The sequence below is a fragment of the Amaranthus tricolor genome, chromosome 15 (genome assembly GCF_026212465.1).
Source record: "Amaranthus tricolor cultivar Red isolate AtriRed21 chromosome 15, ASM2621246v1, whole genome shotgun sequence".
Classification (NCBI taxonomy): domain Eukaryota; kingdom Viridiplantae; phylum Streptophyta; class Magnoliopsida; order Caryophyllales; family Amaranthaceae; genus Amaranthus; species Amaranthus tricolor.
The window spans coordinates 1,388,172-1,413,349 of NC_080061.1; the positions used below are offsets into that span (position 1 = coordinate 1,388,172).

General features: G+C 26.7%; 3 protein-coding genes across 3 annotated transcripts; all 3 read right to left on the bottom strand.

Moving 5' to 3' along the window:
• Window positions 1-5,581: 5,581 nt before the first annotated feature.
• LOC130800889 (uncharacterized) lies at window positions 5,582-7,928 on the bottom strand. Its single transcript, XM_057664611.1, has 3 exons — window positions 7,636-7,928; window positions 6,945-7,064; window positions 5,582-5,715 (listed from the first exon to the last, which is right to left on the bottom strand). Exons 1-2 carry the CDS (start codon window positions 7,920-7,922, stop codon window positions 6,953-6,955), a joined length of 399 nt encoding a protein of 132 aa, XP_057520594.1. The 5' UTR covers window positions 7,923-7,928; the 3' UTR covers window positions 5,582-5,715; window positions 6,945-6,952.
• Window positions 7,929-13,884: 5,956 nt separating this feature from the next.
• On the bottom strand, window positions 13,885-14,829 carry LOC130800890 (uncharacterized). Its single transcript, XM_057664612.1, has one exon. The coding sequence runs from the start codon at window positions 14,696-14,698 to the stop codon at window positions 14,159-14,161; it is 540 nt and encodes a 179-aa protein (XP_057520595.1). The 5' UTR covers window positions 14,699-14,829; the 3' UTR covers window positions 13,885-14,158.
• A 4,562-nt stretch (window positions 14,830-19,391) lies between these two features.
• LOC130800891 (B2 protein) lies at window positions 19,392-23,881 on the bottom strand. The gene is made up of 5 exons (XM_057664614.1): window positions 22,899-23,881; window positions 21,005-21,105; window positions 20,808-20,891; window positions 20,006-20,116; window positions 19,392-19,886 (listed from the first exon to the last, which is right to left on the bottom strand). The coding sequence occupies exons 1-5, from the start codon at window positions 23,551-23,553 to the stop codon at window positions 19,842-19,844; spliced, it is 996 nt and encodes a 331-aa protein (XP_057520597.1). The 5' UTR covers window positions 23,554-23,881; the 3' UTR covers window positions 19,392-19,841.
• Window positions 23,882-25,178: the final 1,297 nt, after the last annotated feature.

A 25,178-nucleotide genomic window follows, 5' to 3' on the forward strand; every position in this document is an offset into this window, starting at 1 on the left:
CAAATTAAGTTTCCTTAATATTTTTTTCAATTGAAAAGGCTGATAATTAAAATGGTATAAAAGCTTAAAGTATAAAACTTTAATCATAATGATATTGAACAAATATCTATTTTTAATATCAATTATATACAAAAATTAAAAAAAAATGTCTCTTTAATTTAGTTTGAATAATTATATTTACATATACGTTTTCGTGGGTAAGTGCACCTTGTCATCTACTAAATTATGCTAGATCGAGTTTTTGTGGGTAAGTGCACCTTCTAAATTATACAAAAATAATGTTTACATATATTCCTTCCGTCTCATTAAATTTTGCAATATTTTTTATTTTAGTCTGTTCCACTTAATTTGCATCATTTTTATTTTTGGGTGAAGTCCCACCATTTTTTTTAAATTTCATCCATACATTTTAACTCTCTTTTAATTTCATACACACAATTCATTTTCTCTCTTCATTTATTGCTACATTCTTAAAAACTTGTCATTTTCACTAAATATTATACTGATTTATAGAGGTGTTTTGATATTTGTCTTGTTAAGAATTATATATAAACATCCTCTATAAATGTTCATTCAAGTAATCATGTCGATCTCGGTCATGTAATTTAAGTCGGTTTAAAATTGAATTTTATTTTTACACTGATTTTTATAATATTTTAAATTTATTTTGATGTAGGATCAAGTCCGATTCGGATACAAGATCGGATAGACATTGAAAAATTAAATTTATTTTGAGCACCTCTACTCTATATCTAACTCCATTATTGAGTAAATGGGATTCTAAATATCGTATACTTCATAAAGATGATTCAGATAATGACTTCATTAATTATATATTTTGTTCCATTTAATTTGTGATATTTATCATTTTGATTTGTCCTTGTGAATTTATAAATTTGTAAATTTGGATAAAGGTTGATATAATGCCTCATCATCTCATAGACAAACTCTGTATTTTTTTTTTATCTTATTTATATTTTTGATTTAATTTAATTTTTGTTCCTATTTAATTTCAATTATAGTTAATCTGTCAAAAATAAAGCAACTTACTTAAATTAAAATATTAATAATAAAATAAAATCACACAAGTAACAGTATGGGCCGGGTGTTGTCATTTCTAGAAATTATATTTGACTTTAGTCCACAGCGATTAGAATGTCGGTTCTTTTAACAGTTAGTCTATTGAGAGATATCTTTTAAGTTTAACCCATTAAAATTAATGCCTATTTACATTATCTTTAATGCCTACTTATCGTATCCTTAATGCCTACTCAGAATATCTTAAATGTTTACTTACATTATTTTTAATGTTTACTTATAATATTTTAAAAAAATATATAATGGGCCGGCTTAATTAGAGCCTCTCAAAGAGACCGTCTCTCACAAGAATTTGTGTTATTTTAATGATTGTGGTTGAATATTGAATCAATTGCATATTATGTAACATATGGTATTATTGGACACTCATTTATTTATAACGAAATCATCGACCTTTTTATACAATTTACAAAAGGTAATCTTTGTGCTACCATAGGATAGTAATATATAAAGATAAATATAGAGTTGTGGATATTTAGTATTAAGAAATAAGAAGTAAAAAATAAATTGAGGGATAAAAATTAAAATGTATAGATAATAATATTCAAAGTGATGGGTTATAATTTAAAAATAGAAATAATTTAAAATGAGAGATATAACTCAAAGGAAATTAATGCTAAAATAGAGATGTTAATGGATACTATTTTGATTTTTAGTTAACCTTTATCCCTCTAAATTTGCTTTATAAATATGTTTATAACATAATCATGTATCTTTTCAACAATACCCGCTAATTTGTGGGTCATTATGACTAAAAGCAAAATTATTGCAATTCTCATGGGAAGGACATAAAGTAAAATGTTGCAAAACTTGTTGGATGGAGAAATAATACTATTTTTTGACTGAGTGAAACTCATAATACCCGGTATTCGGTTTAGAATTGAATGAGGATTTTGTGAATCCATATATTCGATTTTTGATTTATTTTTTAAAATTTTTTATTATTAGATTATAAAATAGAAAACGCTAAAAACAAATCTTAAAAGTAAATTTTATAAGGTTGTCGTTTATTGTAAATTAATTTTAACTTTTGAACATCCAATTTAATTTTCAAACTACAAAAAATATTTTTCAATATTTAGAAAACCAAAAAACTGATTCAGATCAATTTAATATTCAATTTTGAACAATCCTAGGGAAGACTAAGACTCACCACCAATCTAGAAAATCATTGCCGTATGATTTTGGGACGATATTATCTCTCTTTGGCTTATGAAGTGCGTGCACCTCGTGTCTCCCCGTTAATATGGTGGCATTCACAATAAGTCTAGTCTAATTTAACATATTTTATGAGAAAGTGAAAAAAAATATATGAATATTTTTTCGTAAAGAAAAAAGTTTTAAAAAATTTTGGCTCATTGTACTCGAAGTTTGTTCATAATATTATATCTTAACTTGTGAAGTATAGAGTGATCTTTATGAAAGGGAAAAGAGAAAAGCTTCTTATTTTCTTCTTATAACTTCTTAGTAAACACAATCAAGAAAGATAAATAGATAAAATTGGGTAATCTAATTATCGAATAGGTTAATTTTCTACAATAGAAGTCAAGGAGGAGTTTTGTTCACACTATATAAAAAAAAATATTTGACCAAGCTAATGCTGCGGCTATGATTCCAGCACTTGAGATAAGCTTTGATTTTTCGTCTAGAATTTTAAATAAAAAACAAATTTATATTTAAGAAAGCAACAAATTCACAAAATTGGATCTTCAGTCAAAATTTTAACACTGGTCACATGTTGTAATGTTTGCAACAATTCTAGATAATCAGTTTTTCTTGTAAAATTTGCTTTAAATGTATGTATTTAGTGGCAAATAAAGAAAAATAAAAATGAATATTATAGAGTAATTGAAAAATAAAATATATGAATGAGATAAAAATTTAAATTAAAAGTGCAGAATATGAATTATAATTAAAAATAAAAATAAAAGCAATTTAATAAAACAGACTAAAAATAAAAATAATTTAATGAGATAATTCAAGTGACTATCCCTTAATGAGTTCTATGACACTCTATCAAGATATGATATAGTAAGTATGATTTACATTTGCTATTTGCTAATGTAAATCTTTCTTGTGTTATATTCTTAGTAAATTATTGTGGCTCAACATGAATATGATTTATTAGCAATGCCTTTAATATAATTTAATTATTGATAGAAGATTATTACATGCATGGACATCAAATTTTTTATCCTAATACTTTATAAATTATAAAGACTATGCAATAATATTTGAATTGAATTTCTTAACATCTCTAGCTTGAGACTCTTAGTATGAGTTTTAGTGTAGTACTAATATTATCAAACTTAGTTAAGTGAAATTTTGAGGAGGAGATAACATATGTAGAAGTCAATAGCTATTAGTTCATATATTTTGAAATAACTAATAATATTTCTCTTTATTAACTTATTTTGTGTAAATAAGTATCATGTGTTTTTGGTAATTGAAATAACAAATTAAATAACTACGAATATGAATATTTGTGGTCCTTAAAATAATAGAGTTATCTGCTACAGATGGCTTTGTATACTGATGTATTAATGTTATGTTTTCAACTATTTATAATCACAAGAGTATTAATACTTCTATTTTTTGTGGTGCGTAATATTTATCAAACCCTACTTGGTTATTTAGAATATAGAAGTATATGAAACTAACGTCTTAACCCGTTCACACTTGCACGATTATTGCCCAATGATAATATATATATATATATATATATATATATATATATATATATATATATATGATCAATTAAGAAGAATTTTAAAATGAGAAGGGTGAGAAGGATTTTTTGTTAGTCACTATATCTAAAAAAAGAATACTATGTTGTAAAGTAAGAACATTCTTAAAACTTATGTCATAATTACTTTTCTGTGTAACATAGTGACTATTATAATTAAGCGTTTTTGGCTCAATCGTGACCTTAGACTTTTTTATCTTAATGAAATCAAGGGTGTAGAATGCTTCTTATCCTTTTTATTTTCAACACCAAAGAGTGTTTAAAACAAGAAGGATAAGAAACATGTTATACCCTTAATTTTATTAAGATAAAAAAAATTTTAATGTTGATATAGAACTAAAAAGCTTAAATCGGTAAAAGTCACTATGTTTAAAAAATGTATTTAAAAAAAAATAGTTAATTTATATCATATATAGCAACTTTTTCTTTATACATAGTGATTTGAAATGGTCTTTTTTATCCTTTTTATTTTAAGTAGGCTTCTTATTTGATCTTATATCTATATACCACAATCTTGAATCATTTGATGTTATATCTATAAACCAAAATCTCAAATTATTAGACGTTATAAAAAAAAGGTATTTTACACTATAAACCAATAACTATAAACAAGCATTATACAAAAAAACCTCAAAATTCATTAATTTATTTAAAATTTTGAGCAAAAAACCAGTTTATTAGTAAGCAATATCCATTAGTACGATTAAAGCAAGACACAAAAATAAATAAATTTTACACTTTCACTATAAATTTAATAACATTGAACTCAATTTTACTTGGGCATATTTGATTAGTTCAGGTTGTGTTAAAGTCATAACATTTTCCTAATTTTTGATCTTAAGTTCTTAACTAACAAAGCTTATAAAACTACAAATATTCATATAATTTAACTAATTTTTTCAGTATGGTTCATGATTTGAATTGAATATGGATGAAATTTAGAAGTACTCCCTCCATCTATTTCTATTTAGTGTTCATATTTTTCATTTTAAACAATTTTATTTGTTGTTATATATTAATTAAGCTTAAATATCTATATATATATCAATATAATTTAATTATTTTTTTCAATATGGTTCTAAAAGACAATAAAATACCATCTCTGTTTGAAAATAAGTTCTACAGATAATAATTTAGATTATTTTAAATAAATGATACATGGTGCACATTAAGTTTAAATTTCATCTATGTAAAGTTATTCAGTAACTTTGTCTAATAAATTTTTTCCTCACTATCCAATACACTTATTTATTGTTTAAGCTCTAATAATTTTTACATTATGATGAAAATTATAAAAAGTAGATATTAGTAATTTTTACTTTGAGATGAATCAAGCTTTGCTCTCAAGTTAATCAAAACATTTTCAATTTGAGCCCATCTTATGAAGAGAAGAAATAAGCTAGAAAATTTGAAAATATGTAGCCTATGCTACTCTAGGTTATAGTGTACATCCGCCAAATAAATATATTAAAGGCATAGCATATATATATTTCAATTTTCAATACTTGTACATACGCAAAGACTCAAAAACTTTTAAATTAATTGACTGAAAATATGACCAGTTGAAGAAATAAAATACAAATCATAATATTATATGTTACATTTCTCTCACATAAAATAATATATATATATATATATATATATATATATATATATATATATATATATATATATATATATATATATATATATATATATATATATATATATATATATATATATATATATATATATAATGGACGAAAGTAGCATATTATACATCCATGTAGGCGTCAACTATAGTGTTGAAGCATAATTCATTAACTTGTAAGCTTCATAGAAATTACTCTGAGTGGGTGTACTTGATTAAGTTTTCCTTAGCCACTTCGTTCCTGCAATATTTTAATAAAAAATAAATATTGAAGGAGTTTATATATATATATATATATATATATATATATATATATATATATATATATATATATATATATATATATATATATATATATATATATATATATATATATATATATATATATATATATATATATATATATATATATATATATATATATATATATATATATATATATATATATATATATCATTAATAGTAAATAAAACATAAATATATGGTCGAAAACATTTTTTCAAAATTGCAGAAGAGCTTATATAATTTATAATCTTCTTGTCACTTTAAATTGATATACAATATTCAAAAATACTTGTTTTGATGTACGTTTGTAACATATTTAAAGAGATAGACAAGAATAAGACATTGTAATTTTATGTTTTTTTCTCTATACTCTTTAAAAATTAAATAATGTATTTTCAAGTAGTAATATCGAATTAAATCTTTCAAACTTCAAAAACAAATCAAATCAAATGATCAACTAATTACTTGCTCTCCTCACTATTTTATTTTGATATATTTTTTTATCCACTATTGCCTTTTAATTTGGTCATACGGATTTTTTTTTTATGATCTCAAACTCTAATCTATGTGTTGATCTTAACAAACTCGATTTTTCTTTGTCAAATATACATATTTCTTTACTCAACTTATCATTTTATCTTAATTTTCTCACTACATATTACTCTATCCCTCAATCCCTGGCCATGAATTCACAACAATATGAAATGACACAATATTAGAAAAATGTATTTTAAATTGTGCGAAATAATAAAAATGTTTAAATTGTGCGAAATAATAAAAATGCTTAAATTGTGTGAATGGTACTAAAGAGATAAAATGTATGGATTAAAGGGTCGACCCTATAAGAGAGTTAATAGGATCTGTGTCCCAAGCCCATCCAAAAAATAATAGAAAAACAATATTTTAATAGTTGAGAGTTATGGGCCATAATTAATGTTTCACGGCCTGACTCTCTTATTCAAGACCGACAAATGAAAGAAAATCTTGAAGATAGAATGAGTAATAAAATAATTTTGCTCCTTTTTCAAAGAAATATTTTTTGCTAAAATGAAAGCGATAGCGAAGAGTATTTAAATTTAATCTTAAAATCCAAAAGCATGACATAGAAAATGTACTAGTTAGTAGCTAGCTAGTATAACTAAGTTTAAGCTATATATATTTTTGGTTAACCTTATCAAAACATACCTTAATCTCTATTGTACGTTCACAAGGATGATAAACGGCACCTGGCCGGATGAAGAGGGATCCAAATTCTTGTAGAAAGTAATTTTATCACCTATTTTTATATGATTATCTTTCACAAACCTGTATTTACAAAATAATTCGCATATGTAAGACTTTGAACAAAGGATAAAAATCTAGTTATTCTTTTTTTTTAAAAAGAAAGTGATATTATGATATTCAATCTCTTATAAAAATCCATCCGTATAAAAAGTGAATATTACTAATAAATGAAAATAGAGATTGAATTGCGTGGATGAAATTAAAAAAAGAATAAATTATATTGGAAAAGATTAAAATAGTGATGGGTCATTGTCCTAACATAAAAATGACTCTAGTTGAGTGGGACGGATCAAAATGACAATTAATGCAAAATGAATAAGATGGAGAGAGTATAATTTAATAATGGAGAAATAATCAAATTTAAGTGATAATAAAAGTGTGATGCATAATTGCATATTATGCAAAAAAAAATAATAATAATAAAAAAGAAAAAAAGAAAAACGAATTAAATAAAGCTATTGTTTTTTATTTTAAATAAACATTTTCAATATTTGATGAAACTTTCAACTAAACATATTTACATTTTTATTTAGTATTTATCTACAAATCCTAAAAAGTTAAAAATAAATAATAATGACGTAAAAAGGTATACCTCTTCCAACCACGAGAAATAACCGGCTTGAAGTAGGGCTTGGTAGGGTCAGTGATCCTTCTAATAGTGCAACCAAGTCGATATTTAATACGATTAACATCGTAGACATCAAATTCAAAGACATTCATATTTTCAAAATCAAGTCGGGGATTATCATTGAGATTGATATTATGCCAACGACGCAAGATATCCAAATGCTTGGATGGCCAAGAGAGTCGAACTTTAACATCTGTATCTTTTATATGTTTAGTAAAGAGAGCTTCACTTCTTAATATTAGATCAGACATTTTATTATTTTTAAACCTCACTTTAGTTGTTTATTCTATAAATCTATTTTCCAATCATCTCTTATTTATACTAACTAAATGTTGTGTGCTCCCAAGATAATGCGTGATCTTTTTGTCTGTTTGGACTTGAAAAGATTATAAATCAGCTCTAAATTCTCTTCCAATCATGTGGGAGATTCCCTTTTTTTAGTTAAACAGTCTACTGTGTTACGTTTCTATTCTTAGCCTGTACTGTATGCACTGAAAGGCACACGATTATTTTCACGTGTGATTAATTATACAATATTGCATGTTCACTTTTTTAAAATAAAATTATTTCATTAATACAAAACAAACAAAAGCAGATAGTATTGAAAGAATAGAGATCCCACTCTTCCCTATTTGCACCAGCATGAGAATGGGACACACCTTCTAAAAAGGGTTCCCCAAACCTACTCTTTATGTTCATTTATATATTTTATTCTAAATTACTATTTTATCCGAGTTATTTATCTCTATTATTAAATAATACAGAAATTAAAGAATTAATATAATAGGTTAAAGTATAGAGAAATTTAATTAGAAATTAAAAAGATAATATAAAATATAAAAATAATAGCGAAAATATTTGATTAAATTAGCGTGCATAAAAGTGTGCTAATTTATGTACTTTCCAATCTCTATAAATGTCAATTCAAACGTGTATATAAGTATATTGAAGTTTTAGTTATAGACTATAGGTTTATAATTCTTAATAATTTTTTTTATTGTAATTTGGCATGTTAGAATATATAATATTGTTATGGGGCCTTAATCATAAGTTGGAGCTCTTGGTTGAATTGATTTTTTGACATGGAATTAGAAGTTAGAGTGATAAGAGGTCACTAGTTTGAATGTTAACCACCCTCATTTAAAGTTGAATATTAAGCATCAGGTATGAGGAAGAGATGTGTTGCATCCAGACTTCTAACTTAAAGGGCACTCGTTTGATAGAGCATGTTAGAGTATATAACATTATCATGGGGCCTCAACCATAAACTTAAGCTCTTGGTTGATTTAATTCTTTGACATGACAAGGTTAAACTCTGTAGAAATTGTGTAAATAATTAGTACTTCCTTTAATTCTGAGCAATTTTTCTACTATTTTCTTTTATACTTTATAAAAAAATGTGTGTTAATAAGATTTACTCATTAGACTATTATTTTTAATTTATAGATCAAAAATAAATAAAAATTATGAGTAATTAAAAAATTATGTCAAAAAAATATGATAATTACTCTAAATTGAATGGAGTACCAGTCACAAAACTTTTACATAAAAAAAAAAAAAAAAAAAAAAAAGTATGCTGATCCATGAATTTATTAGAAAACTTGTCATTTACACATTTGCGAACAACTACAAGGTAAATGTATATGAAATTAATCATCCCATTTAATTTGCTACAATTTTATATCATAACTTTTTCTCTAATACTATCTTTTAAAAACTCTATTTCCCTTTTCATCTCATCTTTACATTTTCTATTTTAAATTGTTTTATTATTTTATCTCATTTTTCTTTTTAAAATAATGGACTTTGGTCACTTTCTTTTAATTAATTTTCAATTTGCTTTTAATATTATTCATACAATTTAATCATGCTGCTTAGATATAACTCGATTCGATTATTATGTTCCCTTAAAAAAAACCTCATTTGCAAATCATAGAGAACAACTGATAAGGTAGTGCATCTAGCATCAAATTATTTTTTAATCTTATATTTCTAGCTACTTTCAACTAACCAAAACATAAAAAATTATCGAACGCACATTGTAGTAAAATCAATAAATTAGAAATAATAATTATCCTCTAATGAAAAATCAAAGTTATAAAATATCCATTGCAATTAAAGTTTATACAGTCATTAAAATTTTAATTTTCAACAAACAATCTAGAAATAGTTGAATATCAAGAGTTCAAGACTTATAAAGCCGTTCACATTTTCTCCAATTTCTAAACTTTCAAAACAAACCAAGCTAATCATTGGGCCCCAAATATCTTCAACACTATCATGTCTTAAATTAAAGTGGGGTTAGCAACTACTTTAACTTTTATATTTGTTTTGTGATGTGAAATTTGCATTATTTTTTTAGTTCACTTCACATAAATTACTCAATTCTTTAGTTACTATTCAATTTTTTTTTATTGATTCTCATTTATATTTAACTTACTTTTTTATTTCATGTAAATGAAAGTGCATTTGATTATAAACAAATTCTAGTATAAGATGGACTCATCGTAAAACGCATTTTATATAGAGGTTGAATATCCCAACGAATATAAATTATCAGTATGTGTGTGTTTTTGATTTTATGAGTCATATTAACGCACCTTATATAGAGGTTAAATATCCCAACGAATATAAATTATCAGTATGTGTGTGTTTATGATTTTATGAGTCATATTACTGTAATCCATTATAATTTAAAACTTAAAAGCTATAAATCTTTGACTTATCAAATGAAGGGACAATAACCTTTAGATTAATAAAAAATTATAAAAGTTAAAATTATAAAAATAAGCATAGACGGAAATAAATAAAATTCTATTTCACTATATTTTTCTTATTGATTAGCTAAACAATATTGTTTGATGATTGATGCATAATAATATTATTGTATAAGTGTTCAAATAATTTGAACCAAATTGAATATATCATATATTAAATTTATATACTCCTATATGTTTGATAGCAAATTTCTTTTTCGTATTATAATTGCGTGTCGAACAAAAAGAATTTTAGATTAATTTGTTTATTCAATTCTAATAGATATAGTAAACAGCTAAAATAAATGGCTAAAATAAGTTTAGTCATGTATTTTCGGCGCCTCTCCTGAGAGACCGTTTTTATAAGAGACGACTCTTCAGATTCGGGCCTAACAAATGAAATAAAATAAAAAAGAAAAATCTAAAAACTAATGCGCGCGTTTGGTCTTATTTGGAGTTGGTGTTATAACCTATTGAAGTTGGTGTTATAACCTATTAAAATTGATATTATAACCTATTAAAATTGGTATTTGGAGTTGGTGTTATAACCTATTAGAGTTGGTATTATAACCTATTTGAAGATACCAACTTTAATAGGTTATAATATCAACTCTAATAGGTTACAATACCAACTTCAATAGGTTATAACACTAACTTCAATAGGTTATAACACCAACTTCAAATTAAATTACACAACGCAAGTTTTCTATAGTTATTTTCTTATTAATAATAGACCAACCCATTTAAAACGCTCCTTTTATAAAAGAATCTCAAATAATAATTTGTGTTAATTTGTGTATGATATATTGCGGCAACTATTAGATAGAAATATTTTATACTCCAACAGTGCTATCATGGTACGAACTAACAAAAGATGAAGTGGTTGTGGTTGTGGGTCGTATCATTTAATGTCTTTCAATTAAATCAATCCAAATTTGTTGCAACTTGCAACCCTAAAAAGTTTCTTTATGCTTTTTGTTTCTCTGATATCTTCTTAGTCTAAAACTACTTTCTTCATATCTACATGCTATATTTTATTTTAAAAGTTTCGTAATAATTTTATTTGAAGACTAAAAATTTCAAATGTTTATCAACTTATAAGAAATAGAACCTCTTTATCGTCCAATTAATTAGGATTAGATATTACAACTTTTTGAAGGGATGTAAGATTTGTAACGATCATCATTACATGAAAATTGATGATAAGGTGTCTAGGGCTACACCAAAATTCTCTACCCTTTTTTCAGCCGTCTTTGGACATTAATACTGCAATCAAACTCATGACTTTCAGGCTAAAATTTAAATTTGTAAATTTTTTATTTTAGTCCACATAGTGACTTAGACCTTTCAATTCTTTCACGTGATGGACAAAAGGAAAGTTTTTTGTTAACTTTGTGTTATTTTTACCCAAGTTAATGATATTTTTTCCAAAAAAACAAACGTCGCAATCACCCTAAATGACCACACATTTTGAAATTCAGTCGAAATAAAGACTTAATTTGACAACATACTTAACATAGAAAAATTGAAAACTCAAAATCACCATGTAAACTTAAAAAAATATTTGTGCAAAAACCAAAAACTCAAAATCACTACATGAAATTTCTCAATTTAAAATTACTTCACTAAAAAAAATTGACCCCACCTATAATATAAATAGGCCACTGTCCGCTGAAATGCCCACTTTCACCTTTTTCTTTGATTGTGTGCCAACCCCTAAATGGAGTGTATTCCATAGATATTGGGACATAGAAATACAAATTTTCTTGTTTCGGGATTCAATAATATGGGCCTAAACACTTTTAAACAATTTAAGTCATAAATTCGATCCAAGCCCAATCTGATTTTTTTCTAGATCATGCTTGATCATTCTCTTGCGTTTTTTATCATCATACTCATTACATTTTTTATTATCAAAAGAAAATTGCACTTCAAATTGTATATAATTTTTCAAGAAAACGTTTTTCGAAAACTGAACATCTTAGCATGATTCATGATTAGCCGTGTTTGTAAGCTTATTAACCATAATTAGTAGACATACAAAATATAAATTAAGGTTTACTCACTCGTTTGTTATTCAGACTTATACAAAATTCTTTCTAGTTTTGAACATTTTCTTGTGGTAGATCCATACATTACATTATTAAGTTGGTTCAAAAAGTTACAATAAAAGTCAATATCAAAGTCAATGTCATATAACCCAAAATTCTATTATTTGTAATGTACTCATCAAAAGACTTGTCATGTTATGATTTCATTTGAAATCGTACCCTAATTTCTCACTAAATATTTTGATATATACTAACATTAATTCTCAAATGAGACGGTCTCATGGTAAGACCATCTCTATTGGGCTGGTGAGACCATCTCTATTGACTGGCCCAATATATATTTTTTGTCTTATATGATCGGTTATAACGTTAAAGTGATCACTTATAATTTTAATATAATCACTTTTTTTAGTCTTAGAGTGATTACTCATAACCTTAAAACGATTACTTATGATATTAAAGTAATCAATTGAAGAAATGGGCTATTATATGAACCCGTCCCATGGTGAGATGGTCTCATACAAAACGAGCTGATATACTAAACACTAACTGATCAAGGCCCAATCTGATTGAAGTAGGTTTGAGTAGCAACTTTTGATTCAACTGAAGGTAGCCTGGCACTAGAACTTAAAAGTGGCCCAGTTTTTGCAATTTTTCCTAAGCCCAAATGGAAGTCATACTATTTTAAGTAAATTATTATATGAAACGGTGTCATCGAGAATCGGATCTTATACATAATTAAATAATTTATTTTATACATATTATGAGAATATAGACTAGTTGTTTAAGGTGTCTCACCGAGAGACGATCTCTCACTAGCTTTTAAATGAGATGAGACCACCAAACCCAAGGGTTTAGCTGGTTTGAAAATTGAACTTGATCTCACTGTCAGATCGTCTCATTCATGCATTTGAATTAGATTTTTTTTGTTTTAGATTTTTAGGCCAAATTTAACGAAAAAATTTTTTTCAATTCAACCCAAATTATTATATTTTATTTCAATTCAAATCATATTTTTTGTGTTAGTTTGGATTGATTCCGCATGTAAATTTTATTCGGGTAACTTTTTTACCTTATATAAATACTTGCTATGTTTTAAGTTATTTTTTTCTAAATAAAACACTACTACTATTCTACTATACATCTAAGAAAAAATATATAATAAAATCCAAATTTATTTTTTATGTTTCTAAGGTATTTCCTTAATATTCATGAGTCACACTTGCTGAATCATCGTATAAGTATAACTTTTAAATTTATTTGTTCTACCATCTTATCCCTTCAACCTTAAATCATCATTTGTACATAAAGAATATGTAAAGCAACAATAAAATGAATGCTACTTGTAAGCTAATCAAATTTTCATAACATAAACTTGTATTAATATAATGTCAAAACAGGGTATTTTTTTTTAGGAATTAGGACTATTAATTATCATTCATGTAAACCACATAATTACACACAATTTCCTTGCTATCATCATACTCGGTATTTTCCGTTCATAGAGCAAATAATGAAGAAGGTCATAATCTTATCAAAATATATAGATGTTGAGGCCGGTGAAAACCTAGCTCGAGAATTACCTACAATTGAAAACAAATATTACATTTATCGACTTTATGAATCAAATATAAATAGATTGTCGTTAACAAAATTATACTTATTATTTTATTCCAAGAATTAACAAGCAGTCAACCTCTTAGAAACTACCGGACTTTTAAGACCAGCAGCAATCAAACCCATTGATTTCCATCTAAAACTCCTCTCAGGAGATTTCTCCGACGATTTCGCGGCGGATCTCATCATTTGAATCAAAGCTTCAGCATTATCAGACAACATTTCCTCTAACTCTTTACTATTTATAGCCATTTTAACTTTCCATACACCATTTCCCCTAGACGGCAAAACCTCAAACGCAGAGTTTTGATCCTTCCTAAAGCTCAACGACGTCGTTTCAGCTAAGTTCTTACTACTTGACAACCCAAATGGTAAAAGATAGTAAACTTGACCATTAATAAGAAGCTCATCCTCAAACAATGGCAATGTTAAATGACCTCTTTGGTAAATTCCATAACCCGGATAATCATCAAGGACTTCTTGAGCTAGTTTTGGACCGTCAATTTGGATAACCCGACCTGAATCCGTCATGATTTGGAATGAATGTTGAGATTTTTTGGGTGTTGTTGGGGAAGTTTTTAGTGAACAATTGCAATTACCCATTTTTGTTTGTGGTTAATTGAAAGATTTTGTGTTTATTCTGGGTTTGAAGAGTAATTGAAGGATAAAGAAGAAGAAGAAGAAGAAGAAGGGATTATATTAAGAATGGGGAATTGAAAATATTTGCAATTGGGATGTCACGGGAAGGAGAAATTTGAGGGGAAATGTTGGATGATTAGGGAGTCAATTAAGTTTGAAAATATGTGCGGCGCTAATTAAAATTATGTTTGTATCGACCGTTGGGGAACAGGGGAGGGTAGTTTAACTTCACCTATAAGTCTAGAGGATTAATTAATAAATAATGAATATAAAAGTGCTACTAAATGACAATCAAGTCTTGTTTTAGTTAAAAAATAATTAATTTTAAGTTTGATGCTCATATAGCCTACTCCTTTACTTAGCATAAAAAAAATGCCAGTAAATACTCTTGGGATGTAATAAATAATTTATACTTTATTGGAATAATAATTTCTCTATTTTTACAATAAATACTATGTGGTTTTTTTTTATATCTCGTCTTGTATAAGACCGTCACACCATAAAATGGATAAAATAAATTCACATAATCAGTTTATTTTTCTAATTAATTACTTTGAAATTGTAAGTAATCACTTTAATGGGTTTGATGTACATGGGCCAGCCCAATAAAAATAGTCTCACAACATATCATCTCATTTTAAAATGCATTTTTTATTGATATTTAATATTTATTTTGTCTTTTAGGAAAAATAAATTCGATGACATTATTGATTTGTAAATTAGTAAGAAGAGTCGATAAAAATATAAACGGATATGATTTTGCAAATGTTAGATATATTGATTAGCAAAAAATAAAAACACATAAATTGTAAATCGATAAAATTATTTGGCTGATTTTTTTATTGAAAATCGAGTGTCTTATTTATAATTATTAAATCAATAAAATGTTATACGGTGAAAAAAGTTCTAACTGATTTCAAATACATCGTATTGAATTTATTTATTATTAATACATAGTGATAGGAGACTAGGAGTAGTATAAATTAATGTCACTTTGAGAAAATGTTGTGCTATTTGTTGAATTTTTTAGTTATTGGGTATTCAAAAAAATTATGTAACGGAAGAAACAAAATAAATGCTTTTTTTCCTTAAATTTAATTTACAAACTTATCTTCAATTTTTTTATTTTTTATTTTTTGAGAATTTTAAAATTTTACTAGTATGACTTAGAAAATTATAACGTTGTCATAGGTTAAATAAATAGTCCTCTATGATTATTGAAGATATGATAGAAAAAGATAAGCTAATTCCACCTCCTCTGTCTTGACTCTTGTGTTGTTAATTTGTGAGAGAATAAAATTTCAAATTTGCGACAATTTGGATAACTATTTATATGATCATATTCAACTTTAGACATTTCATATAAATAAATTGAAATATATACTTGCTTGACACAAAAAAATTAATCACAAATAATACTTCTTACTTTTCCTTGAGAAACTATATACAATATTACTTTTAAAATCTTTTCCAATTAACTTTATTTAGAATCTGTAAAAAAGTTTAATAAAAGATTCGTGTACAATTTTGAAAAAAAAAGGATCCACATTATTTCATATTAAGTGTGATTCGAATGAACTCTAATAGAATTAAGGTTAAACCAAATAAACTCATATCAATTATATTTCTGCTTAGTTTAATATTTGAATTTTAATCAAATGTAACAATTTTTGAGTTAATTAGTAAAGCAATAATATATGTATTACTAAATTAAATTAAAGTAAATTTTATAAGTGTAATTCAACGTCAAAATTGTATAGTTCAAGTTATTTTATCTTGACTCAATTTAAATTGAATCAAACACACTCTATATATTTTAAGTTAAGTCATTTTAAATTAAGTTTAACTTATTTTTTTGAGAATTCGAGTCTCGAATCAAGTTTATATTGTCAATCGAAGGTATTACTAGTACTTGTTTTTGCTGAATAAAACACTTAGGAGTAAGACCTAACCGCTGCCTACCTGCGCATGTGAAGATTAGATCAGGAATTCAGGATTTAGGAGAATGTATGCGGTTGAATTAGAATATGCCTAAATTAGGCACATGATATATAGATTTTCACATTTTTATACCCTCTCTATCCTTTATAATTCATCACATTTGACTAAAAAAAGCTTTATATAAAATGAGGTAAAGTCAAAGATCAGGTATGGTTTAAATTTGGATCCAATTTAACCGAGACCCAAATCAAAACTTTATTTCTTTTATTAGACTCGATCAAACTTCAATCCAAAAATATAGGGTCCGAAATATTTGAACCCTGACCCAATTGCGCTAGACCCTTAGGGTATGGAGTCTAGAGTTTGGATTACATTGAAAAACTTTTTTTTCCCTAAAAATACTACTCCCTTCTTCCCTTTTTGTTTATCCACTTGACCTTTGTATGTATTTTTTAGCAAATTTTAAGTCTTAATATCATAAAAAATTATAAAAATTATATATTAAAAAACTTTAAGTCATGACAAATCTAACAAGATCTCAATATATTTTATCTTCAATATATACTTCAAACATTTAATTTAAATTTCTCTTTCTTAAAGTGGACAAACAAAAAAGAACGGAGAGAGTATTATGTTATTTTCGTCCATTCGTATAAAATTATTTGAACAAATTCGACAAATAAGAATTTTCTAATACTTTATACTAATTGTACTATCAAATATCTAAAGGTTCTTAAATTCAAGTTCTTAAAATGAAATATTTATCAATTCGTTTGACTTTTATAGCATAATATAGCGATCACATTTCACTATATAAATCGACAAAGTTTCAAATCACTCAATTTTCAACATATAACAAAGTTTCAAATTCAATAAATAAATATCCATTATAACTTATATATAATTTTTTAAAAAATATAAATGCAAAAGGGTCAATAGGGGATTAGAGTTGGGTCTCAAAAACATAGACCCTAGACCTAAATTCGATTCGGACCCTTTAAATTTAAAAATAGGTGAATCCAAACCCTTAAACTAAATACTTCAAGTCAAAGACCATGTCCATCCCTACTCAAAGGAATTGAATAGTACTCTCTCCGTTCGCTTTTTGTTCTTCCTATTTACTTTTTGTATAATTTTCAAAGCAAATTTTAAACATTAATATCTCTAAATACTCATAATAAGAAAATTATAAAAAATACATAAAAAATTATATATTAAGATGAATCTAACGAGATCTTATATGGATATATTTTACCTTTTAAATACGTGTCAAAATCATTAATCAAATTTTTCTCTCCTTAAAATGAAATATTCCAAATGAACATTAAAGAACGAAGGAAGTAACTGATTAATAGAATTTCAAATTTGGCCAACACATGTTGAATTTCGTTAATTCTATGTGATACAGTAAATGTAGAATCATTATATAATTAAAAAAAATCTCTTGTAAGAAAATTCTCACCTGAAAAATATTAAAGGTGTTTGACAAACGGCTGATAGCTAAATAATATGACTGATTTGATCAGCTAATTTTATCAATTGGTTTGGTTTTATCAGCTAATTTTGAATACACTGCTCCATATTCAATAATAACCGATTCATAACAAGTTGTTTTAACCAACTAATTCACCAAAAGATATTGAATGATTTGACTTCCCAAGCATCTATTTATGCCAAATAAACGCTAAAATTGTCTATTAAGTCATTATGCTAAACACCCCTTACTCCTTAGTTCTTAGTTGCCATTTTTGAGGATTGTTGGTAATAGATGTTTTTATTTAATTAACTTGTCTCATTAAAATGCAAGCATTACTTTTTTTAAAATATTATAAGTTCGATTCTTACATAATGCTCATCTTCCTTTGATCTATCACTTTAATAAACAAACATTAATTATAATTAAATAATTATTAATTGATTAATTAAATTTCCAAAGCATGTAATAATCAAAGTTTGAATAAGTCGTGGCGTAATATAGAAGAATGCCATTTATGATAAACAATTGATAGTTGACAATTAACATCAACCCACAAATCCTTAGTCCATACTCCTTCCTGATGCTGACAGACTACTATCCGTATGCCATTCTTTAGTTAGGTATTCAGTGACTGGTAAAAACCCAATATTTTCATTATTCTTATTTTCTTACTAATTTTTTCTAATTCCTGCCCAATACTTTGAACTAATTTTGAGTTATGTGCGTGCACAATTTATTTATATTTTGCTGTGGCTAATTTTTTTCTGCCTATTTCTTTCCCTTTAATTTGTTACAATTTTAGTAAAATAAATAATGTTCACCATATTTTATAAAATTGACTTTTAAACAGAATTACGATAAAAATTTGATTAGTAATTCATACATAGAAACTAGACTCACTCATCGACTTTTAAACATTCAAACCCAAGTCTAGATGTATAGCTCCTAACTTTCACAAATTATTGTTAAAGACAATCTCTTCTTCAATAGGCCAATTATCACAAATTAATGAGAAAATAAAAATATTAGTTTTTTATTTTGGAATCGTCTCTTTGAGAGACGGTCTCTCACAAGAGTAGTTGACCAACTAGTCTATTTGTTTTATTAAGTTTGCTATATTATATTTTTTAAAAATTTTATTTTACCAAGTAAACTGCAATATGAGCTTTTTAAATATATTTTACAAAATATTTCAAACTCCCTTTGCATTATACTTATAATATGATAGTTGGAGAACACTAGATAAAACATATCAAATTTAAACAACCATATAATCCTCAAATATGCATAAGTTAGTACAGCAGCACCAACTCCACTCCTTTGTGGTAGCTTGGCACCAGGAAATAACACATATTTGTAGCTCTTATAATGCAAACTACTTATTTATCTTGCCCGATCGTACGTACATTATACGAGCAAACTCGCACCTTAACCATGTACGACATACGACATCTATATGCCCATTTTACAAAATGTATGACATTAACCATGTACTATTATACTTATATTACAAACTCACACATTCTCGCTACTTTGTATGCATTCCTTGTCTTCGAACTTTCATCACGCTTAAAAACATATGTACTTGCTTACTACCTCTCTATTTATCTCTCTTTCGATGTTATATCTTGTAGAAAAGTTTAATCTGTGTTGTATAAGAATACCCGCTAAACTCGGGTTGTATTTTTCTCAAGCATGATTGTTATCGGCAAAAATATCCAGAAGTGAAAGTGCCTGTAAACACCGAAAACACAAGATGGTTGAGAACTACATCGAATAATTGCAAACGTGTATAGGCAAATGCTAATATAAGAATCAAGAAATGAATTTGTTGGTGTGTAAATAGTAAGTACCTCTGGCACACTCAACTCAAGGCGAAACTTTGGACCATCGTAATGATGAAGGATTGGCCTGAAAGCATCCTCGTCTAAAGGTTCACAAAGTTTTCGAGTCTGGACTTTCACCTGCAAGTAGATTCAGAGGATTAGCAACCAACCGACGACTATATAACCCCGTGTGCAACACAACAGTAATCAGACCTAATTTCGTTTATAATGTACATTCTAGATACCATAGTGCAAAATACGGGCAGTGACACCACACACTACAGCACTGTAAAGGTTTTTTGATGTCATAGTGAAGGCTGGAATACCACAAACCATCACATTTAACTGCAATTGTACTTATGCTTCCGTTACCACAACTACAACCACATCCAAGACTTGGCACTATGTTAAACACTCAAAGCTGCACAAATGGTCAAATCACCCAAGCGCTTAGAATTTCACATTCTTCCAAGAGATCGTGTCTAGAGGTGTTCAATGGGGTCGGTCAGGTCGGGGCAATTTCATAACAGGTCGGGCCAGACCACATTTTTATACCAGGTAGGGCCAACAATCTCTGGGCCGGCCCATTAAACACCACTAATCATGTCTAGTAAAATCCTCATGCAGTTATAGTTTGAAAACGACCTATAATCAATCCCATTTTACAGTCTAAGAGGTTATGCGTATAGACAACGAAGTTGCTGTAAGCTCCTCCATAAGTATTAGATCAATAATATTCCTTAATAGCAACATAAAGGATAGGCTTAACTAGATAACATGAAGCACCGCAAGTAAAATTGGCAAACAAAGACGAAGATTTGTAGGCTACCTGAGCAGGGAAGCGCGATTCACCAGGATTCTTTTTGTCCTCCCAGGCGGATGGATCAATGTTAGTTCCTCCAAAACTGGCAGCCTATACGACCAACAATACGAAATAATTAGTTACTTAGTGAAAAGTAAATAAAAAGTAAAAGAGTAACCAAAAAGTACAAACCAAGTAGAAAATTAATTGGAAAGGTGACTGACCTCATATATACCATGAAGCTGGTGGGTGGAGTAGTTATAAAGAAAAAGGGGTAGACCAGGAGTAATCTGCCTCACTGAATCCCGGTAACGTGGCGGCAACCCTGAAAAAAAGTATTAAAGTACATCAACATCTTGCTAACTTCAACCACTTTTAAAAATGACAACGATGAACCATAAAATACTTTAAACTAGCTACTTTCTAACCACATCATATGTCTTAATTAATACAACTAAATTTGTAACAAAAAATAATACTCACAACACATTGAGAAACAATAAACCAATCCCAAATTTTTCACTTTGTATTATTAATTTTTTTTAAATACACTTTTTAGGTGCAAAGTGACAAGAGAAAGTGCAACAAATGTAAAATCGATCAATGTATTTTACAACTATACGGAACCAAAGCTATTAGAGCGTGAAAGACGACCACCACACACCCTAGAAAAATTAGTAACATTCCTATTTTTTATATAATTTTTCCGTTTTATTATACTTGCTACAATTAACTTTTTATGTATTATGTATTATTTTGATCCATTATATATTGAATTATACATAATTAAATATTATAAAAATTTAATTTTATGAAAATATGCGTATAATTATACTACTTAACTATATATTTTAGCAATATACAAAATAATTTTAAACGATAAATAATATTAATAACCGTAATACAACAAGTAATTAAGACCATAGGCGAAGCCACACCAAGGGCCGGCGGAGGCCCAGTCCCCCTTGCCGAAATTGCGATCTTTTGTAATTATGGCGTTGGCCCCCTTACTAATATGAGTATAATTTAAAGAGTGCATAATTATAACAAAAATTACTATAGGTCAATAGTTGGGATAATATATTTGTAATCTAAGATTAATGAATCAAACTCAAATTTGAACTATTATTTTTTAGTAGATAAATTTAATTATTACTATAGTGTCATTAATATTATCTTTCATAATTTCACATTCATTTTTTTTAAGTATGTATGCTTATATTTTTGCTATCTAGTGATTTGTTTGAAGACTTATAAGGCAAATATATGAAGTCAAAAACAATCCAACTCTATTTGTTAAATATAATTTTATAATTCACGTTCATTTCAGTCTATATAATTTTAAAATTTTCATAAGTTTAACTAATTTTACATGTTTTCCAATAAGGACCAAATTGATGTTTATATAGGTCTAACTCATACCCACCAATGTCCATATATGTATTACAAAAGATATTGCAAATACTGCCCTCCATACTATTGAATTTTGCTATATGTCTCAAAAAAAAAAAAGGTCACCTAAAAAACTTAAATATTGCAAAATTTAGTGAGTTTAACCGAAAATTGATTTTATAGTTTATTTTGCTTAAAAAAAAGCTATCACGTAGAAAATTAAATAGAAAATCTTAAACAATAAGAGTTATTTGGGCAAATAACTACAAAAAGATAAAATAAATAATATTAAACTAAACAAATAAAAAAAATAAAATAAATCAAAAGTCTGGGGAGAAATAAGCGTCGTTTACTTATATATCCAAGATAAAATAAATCAAAACAAGGAATTTTGACCGCATTCTCCTCTCCTATATAAACTATTGTCTCTCCTCCCTTTTCAGATCCTCATCATAACCGGATATGATAATGATGATACTTAAAATTTAAATAAATTTAATGAGTTTGACCAATTTTAAACAAAAATTGATTTATAGATTGATAAAAATTATAGTTATGGTTGTGATAATAACTAATTTTTACTGAATATCAAGGTGTAATAATATTTAATTTAAATTAATAATTTGTAACTTTTAATCAAATATATGTAATTAAATCAAAGAGAACACAATCAAAATAACAAAAAAAAAAAAAAAAAATCAAATCTTGAAGATTAAAAAAACATACCAAAAAGTTGTCTCTTAAGATTTTCCTCCATGGTATCATTGTTACAAACAAAAATATACCCACCAACAGTTTCATTTCTGGGAAGTGCTTCAGATGGTGGTAAAGTCTTAAACCTCTTATCAACCCCATTTTTACCATCCCCATTATTATTATCTTTATTATTATTATTACTAATATTATTATTATTTTCCTTCTTCACCTCCTTATTCTTCTTTCCACTTTTTCCTCCAAACCCATTATCATCCCCCTTTAAATTCACATTTTTATGCCCTTTCAATCCAATATTATTATTAACATTAAACCCCTTCAAAAACTGATTATCCTGATTAACACCCTTTGAATAAATCCCTTTATTAAATCCACCATTAAGATTAATCCCAGACCCGAACCCGGATCCAACTTTCCACCCATCATTGAATGAGTTGTTAAAATCGGAGTTTGGTACCGGATTGTTGTTAAACTTGGATTCAATACTACCATTTCCGATATCTCCTCCGACCCGAATATCAAAATTTCTCCGATTCTCTGTTTTCTTTGATGGGTATGAATTAACACTCCAAATGGAATCATTAAGGGAAAGATTAGCTAAATTTGATGTATGAACACGAAGTTGATCACTAAATTGGTAGAAAGATTGTTGATTATTGTTCTCCATTTGGTTATGTTGTAAAAAGTAAGGGTAAAGTAAAGGAAAAGGGTAAGAAATTGTTGGGTTTTGTTGGGTATGTATGAGAAAGATTTATCAAATGAGTGGAGAGGAAGAAGAGGAAGTTTATATACAAAAGAAAAAAAAGGAAAATGTGAATGAGGAAAGTTCAAGGAAATGGTGGGGATGATGGCGTGTAAATTTGTCAAAGCAAAAGGAAACTGTAGAATGAAAAAGGAAGTTTTGGATTTGATTTTTTATTTGGAAGTAATTTAGGGAGGTTTAGGTGAGCAATAACGCGTTTTCTGATAGGGATTTTGTTTATCTAGAAGATGAGACTCTGGGAATGAGTCATAACACATTTTTAATCTTTTTTTCAATATTAATATTAATATAACAAAAATTACCTACAATATTTTAATAATTAATTACGAATAATCTAAATTTTAAGGGATACTCCCTCCGTTCCTATTTGTTCTTCCTATTTAGGTATTTCACAAAGATTAAGAAAAAGAGAATCTTTGGTGGTAGTGAGTATTATTTTAATTATATAATAGTGGGAAGTAATGATTGTATTGGAAGTATGAGGTTGTAGTGTGTATTATTTTAATTAAATAGTAGTGTGAAGTAATGATTGTATTGGAAGTATGAGAGAGAAAATAATTATAAATAAAAGAAAATGGGTACATTAAAAGAAAAGGGGGATTTTAAGGGGTAAAAGTGAGATAAAAACTTTCTAAAAATAGAAAGTATTCTAAAGTGGAAAAACTTTTGAAACTACCCGTTATAGTAATGTGGAAGATCAAAAAGGAACGGAGGGAGTATTTGATTAAAATAAATTTGATAATCAAATGACTTATCATAGCAAGTTTTATTTTTTAAAAAAATAATGAAAATAAAATATTAAATAAAATATAAAAAAATATTAAATTTTTTTTAGATGTTATATAACATCTACGATGATCGTGATTTCATTATTATTTCACATCGTTGATCAAAAACCTTAACAATAATATTTAAATTGAAACCTCAAATTCTCAGATTGAGAAATCTAAAAGTTCAATGAACATAGAAAAGATAATCTATTAATAAATGGATATAATAACTCTTTCAAATTATGAGAAGATAAAGATTTATCCTAAATATTAAAGATAAAAGGCATGGTTTGATCCCATGACCTCTTCTGTTATTATCTTTACGGCTAAGCTAATTACTTATATTTGAATTTATAAAAATGAATTTATAAATATTGTCAAAAAAATTACGACAACGACATTTTTTCCTTTTCTACGTAAGTCTCATCATTAAAAAGAATAAAAAGTTTTTAAAAAAAGGTGTAATAGGTGGAAAATTTAAGGAAAATTAAAATAATTTTTCGTAAAAATTAATTTAAAATGTCAAAAACTAATCAATAATTATAAATAAAAATATATGAAAATAAATATAAATTATGAGGAAAATGTACATTATATATGAACGGGGAATATTAATTTATTTGTCTATTTTTTTGGACCACATTTGTCTTGAACTTTAATAAGATGGATATTTTTGAGTGAAAATGTGATGGATTTTACTGCGATAGTGTATTATACAAAAACGAAAATTTTGGTTATATTATTTTTCGGATGATTTCA